This window comes from Dermacentor andersoni, chromosome 3, assembly GCF_023375885.2.
Source record: "Dermacentor andersoni chromosome 3, qqDerAnde1_hic_scaffold, whole genome shotgun sequence".
Classification (NCBI taxonomy): domain Eukaryota; kingdom Metazoa; phylum Arthropoda; class Arachnida; order Ixodida; family Ixodidae; genus Dermacentor; species Dermacentor andersoni.
This window is the reverse complement of record NC_092816.1, coordinates 9,715,509-9,738,635: the sequence shown is the minus strand read 5'-3', so window position 1 is coordinate 9,738,635 and position 23,127 is coordinate 9,715,509. Positions and strand designations below refer to the sequence as shown.

Genomic DNA, 23,127 nt, shown 5'->3' with positions numbered 1-23,127 from the left:
TTATTACTTTGCATTTGTTAATATTAAGTTCCATTAACCATTTCTTACACAAGCTAGAAATAATGTTTAGATTGGCCTGCAGTGCACTTATGTCATCGGAGTACTTATCTTGCGAAAAACGCCGCAATCATCGGCAAGAAGGTGAATATTTGAGGATATTTTGAAAGGAAGGTTGTTAATATAGATAATAAATAAAAGAGGACCTAGTACGGAACCTTGTGGTACACCTGAACATACTTTAGTGAAGGCAGATTTATGGTTGTTAGCACTAACGAACTGAAAATGATTTGTTAAAAAACATTCTATCCATTTTAAGAGGTTACAGTCAGGATTAAGAAGGCTTAATTTGTATAGTAATAGCTTGTGACATACCTTATGAAATGCTTTAGAGAAATCTAGGAAAATTCAGTCGGCAAATGAGGATTGATCTAGAATGCATTGTAACTTGTGTATAAACAAGATGAGCTGTGTTTTGCACGAATATGTTCTCCGGAAACCATGCTGCGCTGATGTGAAGTTTCGAGAAAACTAACCAGATGACTATATATGATGTGCTCCAGCATTTTGCAACAGATGCTGGTGAGAGATATTGGTCTATAACTAGGTGGAGAAGATTTAACACCTGATTTGTGGATGGGAACCACCTTCCCAGTTTTCCATTGTATAGGCAAAGTAGATGTGTCCACTGATTGTCCAAAAAGTTTGGTTAATATGATGGGACTGCAAGTGGATGTGTTCTTCAAAAATTTAGTACTTATAGTATTGTAACCTGGGGAAGTCTGATATTTTAAATTGTCAATGAGTCGCACAACACCAGATGTATCAATGATGATGGGATCCATGACTGAGTAATTATACTGACTCATAAAAGGTAAATGGGAGCTAGATAATGGCGAGAAGTTTTTGTTGAACCCTGTGTTTAAGACCGAAGCAAAGGAGTGAGCAGGAGCAGGTTCACTGGAAGGATCATTCAATGTGATGCTGTTGTCGGCAGAAGGATTAATTAAGCCCCAGAATTTTGATACATTGATGCTTAGCAATGATGGAAGGACATTTAGTTTGGAAATTAAACTTGGCGACCTTCAATGCATTTACGTACTCATCAGAAGAAGTTTTATATTTTGCTCTGTGTGATTCACTCGGTGTCTGATTAGCTAGTCGATAAAGACGTTCTTTCCTGTTTGATAAACGTTGTATATGGCTATTATACCATGGTGCCTGGGGATTAGAAGTTATTGTGCGGACAGGAATGTATTTTACTGTTAGGCATTCGACTTTAGCTGCAAACATGTTCCAGTTAGACTGGACAGAATGGTCATTAATACCATGAATAAAGACTGCAATAAATTCAGCTAGCTCGTTGTTTATGGCATCAAAGTTAGCTTTCTTGTAGTTGTGTATGGTTTTCTTCAATTAGGTAGTTTGAACAGAAGGTGCAGAAAGAGTAAAGGTCAGCAGCGCATGATCACTGATACGTGGTAGATGTATTACCGGAGAGGCAAGGTCAAGGCTTGAAGTCAAGATTAAATCTAATACGTTCGCTGAGTTAGGTGATGTTCTAGTTGGTTCGGTCATGGGCTGCGAGAGTGAAAAAACAGAACACAAATCTAGGGAACTGCTTGCCTCGGTCGAAAATGCTCCTGTGGCGTGATTTCTTTGCAGAATTGTCAGCACAATACGGATGGTCCAAGCTGTGAAACCTGCAAACGAGGTTTTTATGGTGATGCAAGGCGAGGTACGCCAAGTGATTGCCAGCCTTGTCCATGCCCGATGGTTGATGTACCTGGACAGTAAGCACAAAGCTTTGCTTTTGTCTCATGCATGGTCTTTGCTTGCCATTCAGTATGTGCTTATGATTCCTTTACTACTTAACGTGGAGATCTGGCATAACTGTTTAAGAAAAGCAATGTAATACCAGTGTGTACACATCTCCAATTTCTTTGTGTCATGATATGCAAGCTTTCAACCAGTTGGAAGCTGGTGATCACCAATTGATCGACGAGTGTTGGTCCACCCACCACATTAGCTCCACGCAGCAGGGACAGCATTGTGCTGATGAAGCTCATGTTCTAATGAAGGCAGAAAGCAAAAATTCTCATGTGTGCAGGTTCACTTCAATCAATAGTAAGCAGCACCAGATGATAAAAATTGATCCAGAGCAATCACTATGGAGTTCCCCACAGCCGCGATGTGGGTTTGGCTCATTAAACCCCATAATTTATTATTATTCAACACGTAAGCATAAAGCAAAAATTTACCAGCAGGCAAGTACCACATTGTGATGCAAAATGGTAAAGTAATAGCTTGTGCACACAATACCCAACCCAGCGTGAGTCTGTTCTACGTAACAGACTAAATACAATTTATTTATACTTTAAATTTAAATACTTTATCCTTTGGGCATGGACAGGCATGGAAATGATGCACTGCTAGAAACAGCAGACAGGCTTCCCACACAAGAGCAACCTTTGCAAAATATGCTTCAGGTTAAAGATAATTTCCCATAACCATGTGCTGAGTGAGTGGCACATGAGGCCGGATATAAAGAACTAATAAAGCGTAATACATGAATGGTCCCTCTTGAATGATTTGGCCTCTTGTCACTTATCAGCAGGCTGAAATTTGAGATCTCTCTATATGTCTCCGTTGACACCTAGCACAACATGGTAACTATGCTTCAGTTTTCAGAAAGACAGTAGTGAGGTGATATAAACAACAGAATGCAGCAAATTTATTGCAGAACAGCCCAGCAGGCAGTGCTTGCACTGATGTGGGTTTTGTGCGTATGCTCTAGCGATCCCAAATTTTACTTTCCCACAGCATTGTGTTGAAGGGGTGAATTATTAATTACATGAGAAGATGTAGGTCCACTAGCTGTACATTTTGCATGTACAATTTTCATTAATCTTATAACAATGTATAGTCATTCTGATGTAATGTAATATTTATTTGAAACATATATTATTGCATTTCTTCTGACATTTCTTTTATAACATTTTTTACTTTGTCATTTAAAATAATTGATTTTTCCTCTTCTGCACTCTATGATATGAAAGCATTTTGAGGTACATCATTATATATTCCTCGTCAGGCAAAATTTGTGCAACATTGTGAAATAAACTCTTTACTTCTTGTTTGTTGTGAAATGCCTTATGTTGTATCAGTATAGTTTGTAAAATGGCTAAGCCTCTGAGCTGCACTTTTATACTGAAATTATTCTGCAAGAGCTCATTTATAAAAACTGACATTTGGCTTGAAACTGGCATTTTTATTGAAGATAATGCTGAAGTGTACAATTAATATTGGCCTAATTATGACTCTGCAAGTTCTCACAAATAATTGTACATAGTAGATAGAATGCCTTCAATTACAGCGCAAGTATTGTGAAACATTTAGTTGGTTTGCGCCTTAACCCATGCACTCTAGTTGTATGCAGTCAACCCTGTATTTTATCATGTGGTTTTGCTCCTAAACTAAACTGCATGATGCACGCAGATGCAATTTGGCCATGCTAATTAAATTTCCAGCACCAGATGATGATGTATGATGACAATATTGTATTTTTATCATATAATATGATATAATTGTGATAACATATGCATTTGTACTAAAAAATTAAGGTACACTACATTTGTGAGAAAATTTTGTTATTGTGTGGCAACACTAGAACAAATCTGGGCAGCCCAGTGGTTTATCCTGCTCTTATCGGACAAGATCACAAGTAAGCACAAAAATGTGTAATTCTTTTTTAATTAGCTTTGGCAATCACATTTCATAATTTAAAAAAATCCATGCTAGTGTTATCTCATTCGTTAGCATGTAAGTAATTTTTGTGCTGCATTGCTTACCATGATACCTATTACACAGTTGCCTAAACATATGTCTGATTGACATGACAGTAATATTGGGGGAAGTGAATATAATAGATCAGATACATGTATCTGCTCTGAATCTGGATTAGCATGGTCAATATTGCCATAGAGCTTGTAACCTACTTGTAGCGAACCTGTGTGTTGTACTGTACATATATTGTAGCATTCAAACAGTGTGTTGCCATGCTATAGCATAGCCCGGTAGTGCTCCTTTCCAGCATGCTTGCATAAAGGCTGCATTCCCAACACCTTGCTCACTCTCTCTTCCGCCCTGCCCATTCCTTGTTCAGCCTTATGACCTCCTGGATTGCTGGTTTCCCCTCAGAATGGTAACCTCCTCCTTTCCTACTAACATAACTCTCCCCAGTGTGCTTCTTAGTGGGCTAGTACTTCATCTCTGCCCACTAACAACACCCTGCACAAAGGGTCTCTGACATGGTTTTCTAGGTTACTGTCAACCTTGCAGATTTGGTCTGCCACCTTATATTTTTTATTTAGAGCAGAAATAACTTATTGTAGTGCCATTCTGCAACTTCAGGGAGACAGCGTGGAAGTAGGCAGATGTTACTTGCATGCACAGATCAGTGTCCAATTTACTGACAAACAATATTTCACCAACTGCCTTCTCTTTAGTACCGAAACCGGGCAGCAATGAAGTAATAATCAATTAGCAGAAATTCTGAGATGTTCGCTAAGTTTAACATATCCACCTCCGAAATGGGCTACAGAATGCATTGTTCTAGTTCGTTTTGTCTAATAGTGACTGAGGAAGGCTTTTGGGGCAATGTTAAGTTGACCACCAATGTATAATGTAATATAATTTAGGAACAAATACTTGAACACTACTGTAAATCACAGGATTTGTGCTAAATGAACATGATTTCATTAATGTTTTACTTCAGTTCCAGTTGCAATCGAAAAATGCTCTAAAGTACTTTGTTAAATAGTTAATTAGGGGAGCATAGTTAATTAGCCAACTGATCATTGTGATCTTGGAAGTAATGTCTGCATATTCAAGTAAATTACCTGAAGTGGAAGAATTGCACAATCTGCCCCAGGCAAGCTTTCAAAAAAATTCTTAGATATAAAAAAATACAGTTAACAGATGGTATCCACAAGCATGATTTTCAAAACCAAGCTTCTTCAATGTATCAAAACTTGTTAGATCTTCATGTTTCTTGGAATTCTAGTTATTTCTGAATTTTTTCTACACACTTGTATTGCGTGTATATGCAGTGCAGAAAGCAATATTTTCTTTCACTATTGGCTGCACCATATCATTTCTTGGCGCTCTTTGGCCTTCATTGGCCCTTGTGCCCCAAAACACCATGTATCATCATGAATATTTCCTTTCTAGCGCAGTCAATTATTGCATGGAGCAACAGTTAAAAGGAGATGCTTAACTACATTTTATTTCATTCTGGAGATGCAAGGACTCATGACATCTCTGTGTTTTGTTGTGAACCTTTAAAAATGTAATTATAATCATAGGCATTAATCTCTGCATGCCTGTGGTATAGTTGTATGTCCTGCAAAATAACCTTCAAAAACCACCTCGGGGTCCTATAAAGCTCTGTGCACCTTCCACGATGATGTAGTTGTTTGGCACAAACTTTATTTTGTGCTGGGCTACTAGCTTGTTCATATATCTTAATAAAACAATTTGTTGACTGTTACACACGCTGACTTTTTTTTGCAAGTTTTCACCAATGTCCTGCGTGTGCTAAACATTCTTTAAAGAGGACGCCATTAAAAAAATGAATCTGCAAAGCCACCAGCAATGAAACAAAAAGAGATGTTCATTCAAAATTTGTCAACAAAGCTACTTCTAATGTGCAACTAGCCTAAAGCCACAAACAAGTATTAAAGCATCTTCTGGTCTTCAAAATGAAAAATATGTTTGATATGCTGCACCAATCTCCTGAATTGTTTTTACTAAAATGGATGTTTCATCACTTACGTGGGAAAGATAAAGGAATGAGTTTTCACTGAAAGGAAACAAGTCTTTTTTTAACACAACCTATATTGCCAGCTTACCATTATCATTGAAAATAAAGGTGTACAATCAACGCATTCTACCGAGGCTAACATATGGGGCAGAAACTTGGAGAATTATAAAGAAGCTCTAAAACAAGTTAAGGACCGTGCAAAGGGTGATGGAATGAAGAATGTTAGGTGTAACGTTAAGAGACAGGAAGAGAGCAAACAGGGATAGATGATATTCTAATTCACATTAAGAGAAAAAAAGTGGAGCTGGGCAGGTCATGTAATGCGCAGGTTAGATAACTGGTGGACCATTAGAGTTACAGAATGGGTGCCAAGAGAAGGGAAGTGCAGTCGAGGATAGCAGAAGACTAGGTGGGTGATGAAATTATGAAATTTACAGGCGCTAGCTAGAATCTGTTGGAAGAAGTGAATGTACATTATAAGTTGCTGAATTTTGCACTTTACACGAAATGCAACCTACACAGGACTTGATCATCTCATGGTGTTGATGGCTGTAGTTTGTGTTCACTTAACCAGCCCACTTATGTAGAGGTCACAGAAAATCTTGAGAAATCTGCATGAAGTGACTTCAGTATGAAATCTTAGTTACAGAGCCCTCTTGGAATGCTGACAAGTACTCTTGCATATCAAAAAGGTGTTTCAGCAATGACTTGACTGTCTCAAATAATTAAAAATGAGGAACTTAAGGAAAAATTATAAATTTTTATTGGCCCAGATTTATAGCAGCAGCAGACATATGAATTTGTCTGATGTTGGCAGTATAAGGCCAATAAGTATGTAATCACTTGAGAGCCCACACTGCAATTGTGGAATAGAATCTGGTCAATGTTCAAGGCATGTCCACTTAGTAGGAATCCTGAGACCAGCACCAGTTTTGGAATTTCATGAAGAAACCTTTGTCGAAGTGCATTGGTGCTTCACCTGTAATTTTCCCAGAAAGCCATCCTTATAGACTGCAGGACAAAATTATGCCCAACACCAATTTATTTCATGGCAAATCTTGGCGATGTGTCATGAATGGTGGCAGACTCTGCACTCTTTCAAAATTAACATGTCTTAAGAAATGACCAGCTTTGTTGGACCAATCTCACCCGTTCAGCGCACATGTGTAATGACCCTGCCAATGCCACCTGTAACTGCCACAATGGCAGTAGTCAGGCAACTTCCTCCACCTTATTGTGGTTACTGTAAGCACAGCTGTTTATTCGGAAGAAGCCATCATGCATACACTCCATGTATTAGTGCTGTTGCTTATAGTTTCCAATGCAGCTTTATCTTGCTGAGGTTATGGAATCAGTTTACCGGGTGTGCATGGAAGTAATTTGCATGGATGAACTCAATACATAAGCTAAATGAATACATTTGGAAAAAGTACTAATATTAATGTGACTAGATATGAGCTTTTTGCATTAACACTGCCACTTCTGACTGATAGATTCACACTTGATTCGCAATGCATGCTCCTCTTCTAGGTTTTCACCAACCTGTGTGTTGGAGGCTGATGGCCAAGTGACCTGCAACTCGTGTCCAATTGGTTTTGAAGGCAGGCGTTGTGAACGCTGTGCTCCAGGATATGAGCGATACCCACCTGGCTCTGTTGATGGATCTTGTCACTTAAAAGGTGTGTCCAATTTATGTGTTTTCGGTATGTGAACAATGTTAATTTTTTTAACTTCATAATGCTTGTGTAGATATGTTTACTGAACAGAAATTAGACTGGCTTTCTGTATTCAGTGCATAACATTACTGGCATTGTAAGTTACTGTGTTCTTAATTTCATTACAGTAGTGCAGTGCACTGTGTGAGAAATCGTTACATGTTTTGGGCACATTGCACATTTCACTTTCTGCACTGGGCAAGAAAAAGGGCAACTATAGGCTAGTTTGGCAAGCAAGCGCGAAGCACTTGTCCTTCTAGACAGTTCATATCTTAATAAGTGAAGTATTCATATTTTATGTACAGAGTCTCAAGGCTTTACATGGCAAAAGAGTGCCCCGACATGAGCATTGCTCCGCAAAAAAAACATTGCAAGACAACTGGTGTCATAACATTGACACCTTCGTTGACAGAAGTCAGGGCCCATATTCACAAAACGTTCTTACACTAAGAACGTTTGTGCCAGCCAATAATGATGTAGGACATATTATTAGCAAAGGCGATCAGCCAATGGAAAACAGCACTTACGAACTAAAACTTTGTGAATTTGGCCCCAGAATTCTAAATATCTTTGATACCCTGAGTAGCAGACTGATATGATCTTAATTTTATGCACTTTTTTTCTATATGCAGTGACTTTGTGAAATTTTTTCTTTCCTTTTTGTTGGCTTGTACTTAAGTTCATATGAGCAAATAGCTGAGTGCCATTGCCTGCTACTCTGTTTCATTTGACATGTCTGTGTAGTGTTCCAAGTGGGAAAATTACAGGAAAATGTGGTTGGCTGTTCATGCATTTTTTTTTTTTTTGTTTCAGAATGTGAACCTGGCCAGTTCCAGTGCGGTGATGGGTCATGCATAGATTTCAGGAGAAGGTGTGATGGTCATTATGACTGTAATGATTACACTGATGAACAGAACTGTGGTAAGTAATTTTTCATCTGTACGGGCAAATTATTACTCTAGGCTTAATTAATTGAAGCTATTTGGAATTGCAGATTCATTAATTCATTCATCTAATACAATGTCTGACAGAATTAATATTTAACAAATAAAAAAGCTAGACATATTAAAACTAATTTTGAGCCATTTCTTCTTGTGACCTTAGTCTGTATGTGTGTGTGTGCGCACCTTCCACTTAAGTTCTCAGGTTGCAAAGGTCCTAAAAACACTAAATTTCTTAACAGACCTGGTGCACATTTTGGAATGGAGAATAACACTGTGTAGGAGCCATAGTATGGCTGTGTGGTGCAGCGCGAAGGGGCACAAGGGACACAGAAAAATGAGGACAAGCACTGTCCCACTTTGCCTTTGCACCACACAGCCTCATGGAAAACCAACTAGCCCAAACCATCGCCCTTATAATATGGCATCGAATTCTGGCTGTATGCTTTGTCAGAGAAATATCACGTTTTAGTGGTGACCACATTCGAAATTCTTTTTTCCAGTACTTGCACACATATAATTAGTCACTCGGTTGCTTGTGGCGCAAGCTGAATGAGTGCTCTACAGTGGGCCATGTCTAAAAAAAAAGTACTTCATGCTCTCCTAAATTTAATTTAGCCATACATTTCTATATGTGTAAAGCAAAGCAGTGTTTTTTTTTATTTGTGCCAGTTGGGTTGTGGTTGCAAAAGCTTTTCTTATTTGAGGAAAGTTGTTGGAGTCAAAACAGTGCAAGAACACAGGACGAAGGCTGAAGACAAAAACGATGCTGACCGGCAGTTAATGTTTATTGCGTGCTACGCTCTCAAAATTAATACTCTGGAAATGGGGCAGTACATAGAGAAGAAAAATCTTGACGAAGTGATCACATGTGACTTCCTATTAATTGTCACTGACCCAGCCATACGCATGCAAACTTGTTTAAAAAATTGACCTCTTTATCAAACAGATTAACTAAAAGTGCACTAATGCATGCTGTGTCTTTGTTATTTTGTACGCATCACAAATTTTAAATATTATCTGGCTTTTATACTTTCTTGGAATAGTTGTGTTGCTGAAATCAGGGGAGCACCCACAATCTTTGCAGTGCAGTGTTACGCTACTGCCTGCTCCAGATTCTAAAAAGTTTGTGTGCAGGCTGCTGCTGATGCAGTGGTTCTGTTGTTCTATTTAGGTTCTGCCACTGGACTGCAGCGTGTTGTGTGCTGCTTCAGTGGCACTGGTGACATATTTTTGTTTATCGTACACGAGGAAGGTTTTGGGTCATAAAAACGTCTGCACATTTTGCTCTACTTGTTCAGAGTGGAAATAAGCATGCGCACATTGTCATGCCCCACCATCCTCTTGAACCTGCCTACTCCATTGTGCACATACAGAGTAAACCTGCCACTGCACTGCAAAGTTTGTGGGTGCTCTCCTGATCATGGCAACACAACAATTTTGTGAAAGTATAAAATCCAGAGAAATTGTGAAGCATAAAGGATTACAAAAGATGGCTCAGAATGCATTAGCACATTTTTAGTTAATCTGTTTGATAAAGAGGTAGATCTTTTTTTTTAATCTTGTCTACATTTATAGTATTTTAGTGAAACTTAATATGAAATGGCTTGTAATCGCCCTGCCCACTTTCTTCCCCTTGTGTTACTTCCCTTTCCAGCATATTTATATTCTGTGTGTGGTGTGCAATAAACGTTAGTTGCAGATCAGCACTGTGTTCCTCTTGCTTCATTCCAAGCTTTTGTGCTATTTTGACTCTGAAATGTATGAGCTATTGCATTTCAATGCCCCTGTTGTTGTTGGAGGTGACAAGTTTCAACTCAAATTAGGTGCTTTGAAGATGAGTAACTCTGAATAACATAAGAAACATAGTGTACAATAAAGTTCATTTGTTCAAATTTACTGAATGCAAGAAATGGTGAGGTGTATATTAGTGGAAGCACTTCGTAGTTGTGCAATGGGCATTCTTTGTGCTGCAATACTGGCACTGCTTTTCTAATAATGAGACAACTGTATGTGTTGGTATGACCTTTTTGGCTGTCCACTCCGTAAATATATATGACATAGAGATAGCTGACAGAGCTTGTACTAAACAGCTATCTCCTACACAGCTTGCTGATCACTTAACGTGCATCATCATGCATTACTTTTTTTTAATGCAGTGCTTTATCATACCTCATCAAGCTAACATTATTTAATGACTCTTTATAAAGCTGCAGTTCCTCACTTGCTTTAAAATATCAATATTTTCTGTACATTTTAACAGCTACCTGCCTTGTGTACTATTTTTCTCATTAATCAAATTTTTTTTATGGCCAAGGCTCGTTACTGTAATAAATATCTTTTGTTGCTCTAGCAGCATCTGAGTGGCGCTTGTTCATCTCAAGTGAGGAATCTGTTTTCGTGCTTTTCCTCCTGTGGGTTTTCTTCCTGCCGTGCCCTCTGTGAAGCGTCTCACTGACTCTTGCTGTTCTCACTCCTAGCATGTGGTTATAACCAATTCAGATGTCCTGATGGAACTTGCCTCAGTGTTCGCAAAAGGTGTGACGGCAAGGCAGACTGCATAGACATGTCTGATGAGAGCAATTGTGGTGTGTGGAATCCCGCTTACTAACCTTGAGCATGTGAGGATGCTGTGTACCTAATGGCATGCTTATTTAGCACAAAATTCTAGTTGGTCTTGTCTGCTCCCATTTTTTTTTCTTTAACTTAATTTGAGATATAAACGTTATATAAAAGATTATAGAATAATTTTACTTGAAATTATTATAGTAATGTCTCACACTTTAATTTGTTTTGTGTAAATAAACCATACCATGTTCAGTTTACTCTACAGAAAAAAAAACATATTCTATAGCAATTTCAATCTGGATAATAAAACTCTAGGTGTTCTCACTTCGCTGGACCTTGTAATTGCACCACACTATAATATGTTGCTTTTATTTGTGGTCATAGCAAGGAGACTGAAAATATAGCATTTTTATATATCAGGTACTGATTTGTAAAACATATACTAAATATCAGCTTTTCTTTCTCTATTGCATATTGCTTCAGTTGCACGCGTGATTGCATGCATGTTTCTTACTCATGCTTTGGCACTTTTACCTCCAATAACTGCTCATAGACACGTCCTGAGTAGGCATTTTCACTACTTTAACTTATGTGCAGGCATAATGCATGAATTTCACATGTATTATTCAAATTCCACTACTGCTTTTTACTTTGACATTGATGTGGTACATCTTGGTTCACATGACAGCCTTATTTCTTCAATATTTGTGAGTCTTTTGTTGAATGGTGGAACACGACAGTTACCAATTAAAAAAGCTACTTTTCTAATTAAAGTTCACATTATATGTTATATAAAAAGACTACAATGCAAAGTCTTGCATATCTGAAATCGGGCTTGCAACACAGTAAATCAAATTGCTATGTAAGCATGATGGAAACAGTGCAACGAAGCATCACACAAGAATGAAGAAGGGACACACAAAAAGCACTTAGTACTCTGGCTATGTATAATAACTTTGTAGCAGGAGACTTGCTCATGGTTTGTCTTATTTTAAAGCTCGATGTTGATTGTTTTTACATACTATAAGCTGTTAGTACATTGCACATGCTATTGCTGATTTGTCTTAACTGAACTGTCGTAGTTAGTGTTAACCAAAATTGTAGATTATTATTTTGCATCCAACAAGTTAACTATATACATCCTATATGTGCACAGTGGTGTCTATGTAGCCATGATTAACATTATTATGTTTATGTGGGACAAAATAGTGGCATCCAGCTGCTAACGTTGGTGGAAAATGTGCATTCTCACCAGGTGCACCACAGTGCGATGCAGCTGGCAGCTTGAGTCCACAGCGAAGCCCATCAACTGGATTGTGTCAGTGCAAGGTATGTTTGTGTGCACAGCATCAGGCACTGCTTACATATCTTTTACATCAGCTTCTTCACCTTTTTGGCCCAGCCTCGGCCTTAAGAATCATGCAAGAACTATACAGAGCAACCAGTATTTATCTTCTCCTCTGGCAAAACTAGTCCAGCTCTGCCCACTTGGCACTCTAGGGTGTGCACTGCAGAGTGAAAGAGCGATGTCCAAGCCCAAGATTCAACTCTTGCAAACCAAACTGCTTACATTCCTTGTGGCAGCATTGCAAACAAAAGGAATGCACATGTGTAAAGCTCCATGAAGAGCTTTTAGCTCAAGTGTGAACTTAGCCATTTGAATCTGACCAGGATTCGCTTTGTAGCACTGCTCACGCTGCATTGTAGGATGGCAAATAGCTGATCCCCAATACTTGTCATTGATTGCGTGCTCACATGCTTTCTGTACAGCCAGATCACAAAGTGATTGTGAGGGTAGATACTTTTGTTTGCTGGTATGGCACTTCTTTGATTTGCACTGATACAAACTAGTAATAGGCCCCTGTTGAATTTCCCACGCTCTTCCTACATGAAAGAAGAGGATGATCTTGGGGCCAGGGAGCGTGTGAGCACGTTCAAAGAGAGACCGGGAGCCATATTTTACGTTCTAGGCTAAGGTGGATGCTGATAAACTCCTATCTGAGTCTTAAGTCTATGTCAACTGTTCGCTGTGCGCCACATATTCTATACCCGTTTTTGACCAACTTTTCCAGAATCTAAAGCTTTTTACACATTGCACCGAAGTGAAAGCTGTATGTTTGCTTCTAACAAGCTGAACCAGCTTTGTAAGCTTACAGGCTTGAAAAAAGACCTGTTGGGTATAGAACGCCACAAGCACAAGGATAACAGCGAGTTTATTTGGGCTGGTTGATACACGTAGTTAAACAACTTTAAACAGTACAACACAGGATGCAGCAAAAGAAAACTGCAAGTCCTGTGATTCTCTTTCTGTGTCCTGTGTTGCATTGTTAAAAGCTGTTGTTAAGCACAATGATAAGTTTGTTAAGCACACAAACTAGATGTACTTGAGTCTCCTCGTGGCATGGTAAGCACTACATTGGGCCAGTGCCTTAATGACAGCCTAAGGAGAGAGAGAGAATAAACATGTTTATTGCATAAATGAAGCTTTGGAGAGGCGTCCTCATTCCAGAATGCCTTGAGCTCGGGCCGTGTCCTGGGCCCCTGCAATCAGCCATTACTGATCCTCGAGGTCGGAGCTGGCCAAGGCTCTCTCCCAAGGCTCATTGGTTTGGTAAAGGTTCGGAGGATGTAATGGTGCCTGTCTGCAACCCTCTAGGGACCTGGTTTCTGTGCGAAAGCGGCTATGTGTAGGGGCTATTAGGCGATTTCTGGTTGGGTGGGGGAATGTATTAACTTGTAGAGTTTGGAGGAATCGCTCATGCTCTCTAGGTAGTGACTTGTGTGGGGGTGCATATGTTCTGCAGGCTAGCTTGTAATGTTGTGTGATATCTTGGTACAAGACTAGAAGGTGCATGCGCTCGGGTTCAAATTCCTTGGCATCAGCTCGGTGGGTAAAATCTCGAGCCACATAGTTGGCGACCTCGTTGCCAGGAATGGCATGATGAGCTGGCACCCAAATCATCTCGTAGGCGGCTTTTGACTGATGATGTTGAGCTTATTGGCATGAATTCTGCCGCTAGCGAAGCTGCAACACGCCTGTTGAGAGTCGGTCACTATGACTTCAACCACTGTTTGGGAGAGCACGAGGGGCTATGGTCGCTCCCTCGGCTTAGAGGGGATTGTTTCGGGGGAGTGAAATGCTGTGCCGATGTTCTTTGTTGACGATTACAGTGCCTGTTGTGGCTGCATGTCTGCGGTAAGAACCCGCATCCATGTAGGCTGTAAGGGTTGACTCCTGTATTGCTTGTGTATGGCCCAGGCCTGGGCCTGCCTTCGCTGTGCATGGTGCACTGTGTGTGTGTTGTGAGGTTGGGGATGTACGATGTTGCTCTGGATAGCATGGGGTAAGCTTATAGTCTGAGGCAGCGGATGGCTGAGCGGGGCAGAGAGCCCCAGGCATAAGAGGATGGACCTCCTCACTTCCATAACCACCAACCTTGTTCACTGGCTGGATAAATGTGCTTGGATCAGCTCCTTGGTCGTTGTTGTGCACTCCCAGTCATAGTAGGCATTCTGTGGACATCAGGCCCATCACCTGCTTATATGCATTCTGATCATTGTGTGTATTTTATGGAATTCTGGCACTTAAGTAGTGCATATGAAATGGCGTAAGTTACTCGAGACACAACGAAGGCTTGGACAAGACGAAGCATGTCCGCTTCCCCCATACCACTTGTCTTGGTTGTTATTCGCCAGATCATGTGTGTAACTTGGGATGTTGTATTCCTAACAAACAAATGTCGAAACCCAGCCTTCAAAGACGCATGCACAAGAGAGAAAAAGACAACCGCACACACTGGGACTAGCAACAGAGTTTAATGAAACTGTTGGTTCGAAAAGAAAAAAAAAAATCAATACGTGCATGCACCATACAAACCAAGGCAGTCATCAAAAAACATAGAAACCTTAAAAACCAATGGTGAATGACACATTCTAAAGGCGGCATTTTCCCAAAAAGCCAGTTCTTTGCAAGACAGCAATACGGAGGGTGCGCTCACGCACTGATTGTGACCGTGTTTTTGGATTTGGTAAGCTTCAATGACTTCCCTCTCGCATTTCGTGGTTCCCCTACCAGTAATTTGGGTGTCTTCATAAACAGGATGGCAAGAGCAACTTCGGCAAGGAGCGAGCGAGTTTGCCCCTCCACCTGACGTTGCAGACATTTCATGTTCTTTTAAGCAAACATTGACACAGCGTCCTGTCTGTCTGATGTACACTCTACCACACGACAATGGTATGCGATAAACGTACGTTCTAATGTATAAACAAACATCTGATGTATAATGCTGAGGCATCTTTATACATCAGATTAGGATACAAAGCACAGGAGTATCAACAACTAACACAGTTCTTGGTATTAAGAAATGGATGTTTAAGCATCACAAAACAAGATTTTGTTTTTAGCTGAACCTGAAGATTGTTCCATAAAAAACAAACACTAGAAAGCAGTTTCTTCCTTTACACATTTTTTACTAGTGGCTTCAAGAACTTACTACAATCATAGCCTCTTATTTTGATATGGGAAGGCATAAAAGCTTAACGGTTAAGTGGGATGTTGCTAATTATATAGTTATACACTATCATTGTAATTTTGTTATTTGTTAGCAGGTGTAGAGGCATGATTTGGTATTGAGAAACCAGGGCTTTATTAGAGGTCGCATAATTTAAGTATGAGATAATGCAGATTGTACATTTTTGCTTTTTATTTTATTTATTTTATTTGTACATACTGCAGCATTTAATAAGCACTATAGCAGCAGTGAATTAACAGAGAAACAATATACACAGAAAAGTACGTTACAACGATGAGCGTGATGTGCTAGGACCATTCATCTTGGATGGGAGATGCAAAACTTTGGGGTGAGCATGAGCAAATAGACCTAGGTAAGGAATTCCAGTCTTCTATGGAACGAGGAAAAAAGCTGTATTTAAACATATTAGTGCGTACAAAGAAGGACATCAAGTTCAAGCTGTGATGCCGTCTCAATGATGACTCTGGCGTGAGGTTAGTATAGTTGTTTTTTGAAAGTCTAACAGAAGAATTGACGATGCTGTGCAAGAAGTCTAATGATGCTATGCGGTGACGTGAATAGAGCAAAGTTAAATTCAAGGAACAAAGTGCAGAAGAGGGGGAAAAGTCACGATCATAATGGTAACATATTAATCTTACGGCTTTTTTCTGAGTTTCTTCTAGCCTGTTAATCTCACACTGCTAATAAGGGTTCCAAACAGATGCGTAGTCAACAACAGGACAGATTAGCGATTTATATGACAGTAACGTCGTATCTTTTGGAGAGTTGGATAGTGTACGACATAGGTAACGTAATTTTTTCAGTGCTTTGTTGCAAATGTAATCAATGTGATCAAACCATGACATGTTATGCATAAAAGTGACACCGAGGAACTTATACTCAGATACCTTACACACAGTGCAGTTATTCAAGGCGTAATGAAAAAAAGAATGAGAAGATTTTTTACAGAAGGACATAAGAACGGTTTTATCAACGTTAATGTTCATTTTCCAGGTGCTGCACCAAGTGCAAAACCTAGCAAATGACTCTTGGAGGCGGTAATGATCATCAGAAGAGTTCATAACTTCATATAAAACACAATAATTGGCATAAAGATGAATGTTAGAAGAGAAGTTAACAGGCAAAACATTTATGTAAATTTAAAGAAGCAGTGGCTCAAGAACGGAGCCCTGGGGCACTGTAGATGTCACATCAATAGCAGTAGAGTCGGTCGAGCTATAAGAAACGAACTGGTAAGTGAAAGAAACCTTGAAATTCAATTAACCAGTTAAGGATTATTTAGTACAGCATTAAGCTTAGCAAGGAGTTGAGAATGTAATACTGTGTCAAATGCTTTAGAGAAGTCTATAAAGATAGCGTCAACCTGGTTGCCAAAATCAAGGTTAAGGAAAATGTCATGCGTAAACTCAACTAACTGCGTTGTCGTACTAAAACTGTGCCTAAACCCATGCTGTATGTTAGATAGCAGATTATGTGATTCCAGGAAAAGCACTATATGTTTATGAATGATATGTTCTAAGCTTTTGCATGACTGTGATGTTGAAATCAGTCTGTAGTTCGATAAAGACTGCTTATCACTGGATTTATAAAGAGAAAGCACTTAATGAGCTAACTTCCATGAGGAAGGAACAGTGGCAGACGATAAAAATTTGTTGTATATGACCGCGAGATATCTTGATAACCACAAGAAATAGCAAACCAAGAATGCATTGTGTATCCCATCCAGACCGGTGCATTTCTTGGTATCCAAGTTTAATATGAGGTTAAGAATGCCTTCATTGTTTATGTCAGTGTCAGTGATTGCTTCAGAAAAAATTATATTCGTGAGAGAAGGAACGGAGTTGTTATCGGGTACAAATATGGACTGAAAATATTTGTTGAAAGCATCTAATGTTACTGACATATCACTGGTGATGTCATTCTCAATATTGAATGAAGTGGGTGAAGCATTGTGAGGCAAAATAGAACAAAATTTATGGGGGTTAGTTCTTAACAGACGGGGCAGTTGAACGTGAAAAAAGAAATCTTTAGCCATTTGCATTTTCAAATTAAGTTAATTTTTTGCTTTGCGAAACCTGTTCAGGGTTATGAAATCATTGGTTTGTTTAGAATGCCTAAGCCTGCAGACTTGACGAGATAAATGCAACATGTCGCGAGTCATCCAGGGAAAGTTAGCATTGCTTTTCTTAGTTTTAATGGGCACAAATCGTTGGATACATGATTTGACAAGATCCTCAAAGTAACGAACAAGACAATTTACATCCTGTTTGTCTGACAGAGAGCAAAACGTATTGAAATGATCAGCTAACAGATCAATAATAGTATTGTCGTCCGCACGAGTTAAGTCAGGGAAACTAATAAACGTATAGGGTGATTTGGAGGTTGGAGAATAGAGTGAAAACAAAACACCTTTACGATCTGAGAGTCCATGAATTACTTTGCGAGAGAAGTCATTTTTCACTAGATCAGCGCTTAAGAAAACGAAGTCGAGGATAAAATTTAACCTAGTTGCACTAGAAAGAAATTGAGTGAGCCCAAAGGACAAGGAAATATCGATTAATTCATTACAAATTGCTACATCATGACCTGTTGTATTTAGTGATGGCCAGTGAATACCAGGAGCATTGAAATCACCCATGCAAATAAATTGTGATGAAGCAATGTTAGTCAGGCTCATGAAATTTGCAATAGCATGAAGGACATCAAGGGTAGTACCAGGCAGACGGTATATAACTCTGTGAGGGTATGGGGCTGACGCCAGGTGGCGTAGAATCGCAGGCACGAGACGGTAGGCAACTGTGGGCAACGGTGCGTGGCGGGGAGTGAGAACATGGAAGGGGTGTGTGCGCGCAGGAGGAGGAGCACACGAGAATGAATTGAGTGAGTGAAGCAATCGGCAGAGCAAGCCACATGTGGTGCAGCGGGGTGGAACCCAGACTGCGTGTGTGTGCTTGCGCCGAGGATTTTCCAAAATAAAGAACGTACATGAACACTCTAGTTACAATACACTGATTATTCAAGAAAATTTTACATCACACAGTTTATGTATCCGGAGGCAAGGGCAAAACTGAGAAACGAAGATCCGAACGGATAAGCAGTATGATGCCGCCGCCACTGCCGTGGATCCTGTCTAAGCACATGGCAATAAAACCGGGTGGAGTAAACTCGCAGTCATAAATACTACTATGTAGCCATGACTCAGCGATGCCTATAACATGGGGGGAATAAATAGAAATAAGAGACAATAAGTCTGGAAGGTTTTAATAATACTGCGAGCGTTAATGTTCAAAACGACGAGGTTATCAAGGTGGCCAGAACGATGTCAGGTAGTGTATAAGCCAGAAGTCGAAGACACTGGCATGCAAGGTAATGGTTGAATAGGTACTTTTACTAATGTGTTTGAACTGTCATCCCAGTTATAACGAATCTTGTCAATGAACACATGATGGTATCTTAACTTTATGACAGAGCCATTGTTACAAAATGTTACAAAAAGGAATTGATGCTTCCCAGATATTTTTCCGAATGCTTCAAAATAGCACATAAAATTTTGCATATGTTGTTCAGGGCATGATAGATGACAACAATGGCTACGGTGGTCGATTTTACTGCAAGAAAGTGAGTCATGTAGATAAGAGTAGCACACTTGAGGGACGAAGAGACATTTGATATTGAATTTCATGAAAAACCAACACCAACACTTCGAGCACAAGACTGCCTAGGCATAGAAAAGAATAAATAGCCAGGGATATACTGAATTTCATCTGGTTTCAACCAAGTCTCAGAAACAGCCGTGAAATCGAATTTAAAAGAAAAAGTGGCTAAGAAGGAGCAAAGAATGTCAATATTTTTGTGCAAACTCTGCACATTGCACTGTATTGGGGAACAGCAAGAGTTACTGTTGTTGCTATCTGGCTGAATGTGTCAAATGTACCACTCGGTTCTGCCAGCATTTTAGCAACTTCCTTGACTGTCACCACCATATAAATTTACTGCTTAGTTCTGTCAGCATTTTATCAACTTCCTTCACTGTCACCATTTACACACAATGCAGAGCAGCCCAGATATTAAGATAATCAGTCTCAAGATATTTGATATATACCTGCAACAGCGAAGACCAAAATCTCAGCCACTGCTCGGGTAGCACATGTGCCTGGCCTGCCCGCAGTTAAGTCCGGTTCCCGGGAACAGAGTACTGTTATAGCCAGACACTTACCAGGAGGTGTCGCTCTTGTTGCTGTGACGTAGCTGTCTTGTCCTAGCTGTGCAATCAATGCCTGCGTAGACACCAGCTTGATCAGTTTCTGGAAGGTATCAAGCAGCAGACAATAATTCTTGTAACAGTGAAGACCAAAATCTGAGCCAGTGCTCATGAAGCGTACACACCTTGGCAAAATTTATTGTAAGTCAGTACTTTGAGTCATCATCTCCACCAGTTTATCCTGTCTTCCTTTGGTGCACAAATAATTAAAATTTCAGAGTGATGTTGCGTTTCCAATCTGAGTCATACTGTTCAGTTTGATAGCTGTGTGTCCTACATGTACCGCCCATCTTTTCTTAGCCCCTTGTTACAGGAGCCTCATGTGACCAATGCAAGGCAAACTCCTTCCACCTTCACCCAAGTTCTCCTCTTGGATGTGTGGAATGTTTCTGCATGGGCATCACGAAGTCCTGTTCCAGTAGCTTCTACCACAGAGAGCAGGTACACTCATTTTTGCATCATATTATTTCGAAACTGATGAAGTTGCACGAAGCATACTGTTATCTACTCATTGTTTGAGAACACTTGGTATTAGTGTATGTGCTACTGTGCTTTGAGCTGAATCTCTTGAAAGTCTTTAATATTCTAGCATCCTTGTATAAGTTTTCTGGCACTGTTAATTTTGTGATGTATTCCTTGAATGGACGAGCAAGAAGAACTACACTGGTTTTTGAACACAGTTCATGAGATCATTTTATGTTTATAGTGAAGCATTTTGAAACGGAGCGCATAAAAATCCTTCAGTTCATTAACTCTCAGTGAAAGGCATCCTAGTGCCTATCATGGTATTCTCTCTAACTCAACTATGGGAAGCTATTTGGAGTGGAAGTTGAAATCCTCCCACAGTTAAAAATTTGTAACTTTGAGTGAAAGTTAAAATTGAAAAACGAAGTAACAACACACAACCTCTGGTTTTCAGGAGGTGTTGAGGTTCTCGACTAGCACTGAGGGTGTCCATCTGACAACTTTAGACAGAGCTGCCACAATTGACCGGGGACTGAAACTGGATCCCAGGAGCAAGGAGCTGGTTTATCAGGACTTCACATCACACCCTCGTCAGTCCTACTACTGGCAACTTCCCCAGAGATTCTTGGGTGACAAGGTGAGTCTTTGATGGTACATAAGTGAATGTTAAGTACATCCGAGCGGTCATACTTTATCCAGTATGGACCCACCATGGTTACTTTATCAAGTATGGACCCACCATGGTTGCGTTGTCAAGTATGGACCCACTGTATGGCTGGCCGGTTGGCAATGCGGACAGATGGATTGAAAATGCCTGAAATAGGCAAACAATTCATTAAAAAAAATCACACACACACACACACACACACGCACGCACACACACACGTGCACACGCGCGCGCACGCACACACACACACACACACACGTGCACACACACACACACACGTGCACACACACACACACACAAACACACGCACCATTAGAAGTCAACAAACAAATACAGCAAGGACAACGTAGGGGAAATTACTTGTATTTACTGATTGAATTAAAGAAATGATAAATTAATGGAATTGAAATTGGATAAAAAAGCAACTTGTCACAGGTAAGTAGAGTTCAACTGGTGGAGCATCACATGCATAATGCGAAGACGTGGGATATATATATATATATTGTGGGCATTTATTAAGCTATTCTTTGTCATCTGTACATGATCATCATCACGTGGGGTTCATATGGGGATCTTCTTCATCATCGCTTGTGGGGCTTTCTTTTGAGTGTGATCTGTGCTTTTGGCGTGGTCGGTTCACTGAATGAATCTATGGCGCATAATAAACGCCGTGACAACTGCTGCGTCACAAGTGTTGGAGTGTGCTCTTCGGTCTTCCGTCCTCTGACTCCTCGCTCAACCTCCTGGAGCTTCGATTAGGTCGCCGATTGTGCCACCTGTCCACCAGCTTGTCGCAGGATGAACCGACAGGCACTTCTACATCAACCATCTCGGTCTCGACTACCCCAGCCTCTCCGTATTGGCTTGCCAGTGGGCACCAGCGTGACCCCCATCTGTTTGCTGGACTTCTTGGGGAAGATTTCGAGGATTGGCTGGACAACTACGACCGAGCGAGTTCGGCTAACCGTTGGGACGATGCATCCAAGCTACGTCACGTTGCCTTTTATCTCACAGGAGTAGCGAAGACTTGGTTTTTCAACCATGAGGTTGATTTCACGAACTGGGGCACTTTCAAACAGCATCTCTGACAAATCTTCGGCACACCAGCGGTTCGTTCTGCCCTCGCAAAAAAGACGCTTGAAACTCCCAAGCAAAACTCGGGGGATCTTATACGTCGTACATCGAGGATGTGCTTGCTCTTTGTTGACGTGTGAACCCGGCCATGACCGAATCGGACAGGGTTCGCCACATCCTCAAAGGCATCGGAGCTATTGCTTTCATTGCATTAGCCATCAAGAACCCCGCTACCGCCGCTGGTATCGTCATTACTTGCCAGCGCCTTGACAAACTCGAACCGGTATGGTTACAGCCAGACACCACTGCAAATGCTACCACCGACAACCCCACATTACGAGCAATGATCCACACAATAATTTGAGAACTACTATGGTATCTTGGCTTCGCTGCAGTGCCCATGCCTCCTCATGCCGCGGATACCAATCTGTGAGACGTTGTCAAGCAGGAATTGGCATCTGTGGCTGTTGCAGCATACATGGACCCTCTGACCCCTAGGGCCTCACCAACATACGCACAAGTAGCCGCAGTTTCTCCAGTCATCGCTCCGCCGATGCCTCCAAAACCAACACCAGCCCGCATAGCTTCCATGACTACCAGTGCACCTACCCAACCCAGCTATCCGCAGCGGCGTCCTCCTCATCTCATCTGTTATTACTGCGGCTATCATGGCCACATAGCATGTTCTTGGCGCAAGCGCCATCAAGAGGAGCATCGTGGATATGACGTATACGAACGGGATGACTTTTTGCCTGGAGCTACTTTCCAACGTCTAGGGAGCCTACCATGACCAACGCCGTCCTTATGCTCCACCATGCGGCCGCTCTCCATTGCCTACTGTAGCATTCGAGACGGCTCCGATGTACTGTCCTGAAAGGTGCCGCTCGTTGTCACCCCTTCATTGCTTTACATCCCCACTTAGACCTGCTTCTCAATTCGCCGAACGTCGTTCAGAAAACTAAATTATGCAGCTTTTGGAGGAAAAGCTGCATCGAACTATAGGACAGAAATTCCTCTATCGTGTCCATGCAATAGATATTGGTTCTAGTAGAAGGTGTACAAGTGGAAGCTTTGATAGATGCT

General features: G+C 40.6%; 1 protein-coding gene across 1 annotated transcript in view; it reads left to right on the top strand.

The window, feature by feature from the left end:
- trol (terribly reduced optic lobes) overlaps positions 1-23,127 on the top strand; it is a 591,503-nt gene that overhangs the window by 392,702 nt on the left and 175,674 nt on the right. Inside the window, exons 46-52 of the mRNA XM_055065643.2 lie at positions 1,663-1,790; positions 7,352-7,500; positions 8,350-8,457; positions 10,958-11,065; positions 12,301-12,374; positions 20,139-20,279; positions 20,758-20,940. Coding sequence (XP_054921618.1) covers positions 1,663-1,790; positions 7,352-7,500; positions 8,350-8,457; positions 10,958-11,065; positions 12,301-12,374; positions 20,139-20,279; positions 20,758-20,940 — 891 coding nt within the window. The remainder of the gene's footprint in view (positions 1-1,662; positions 1,791-7,351; positions 7,501-8,349; positions 8,458-10,957; positions 11,066-12,300; positions 12,375-20,138; positions 20,280-20,757; positions 20,941-23,127) is intronic.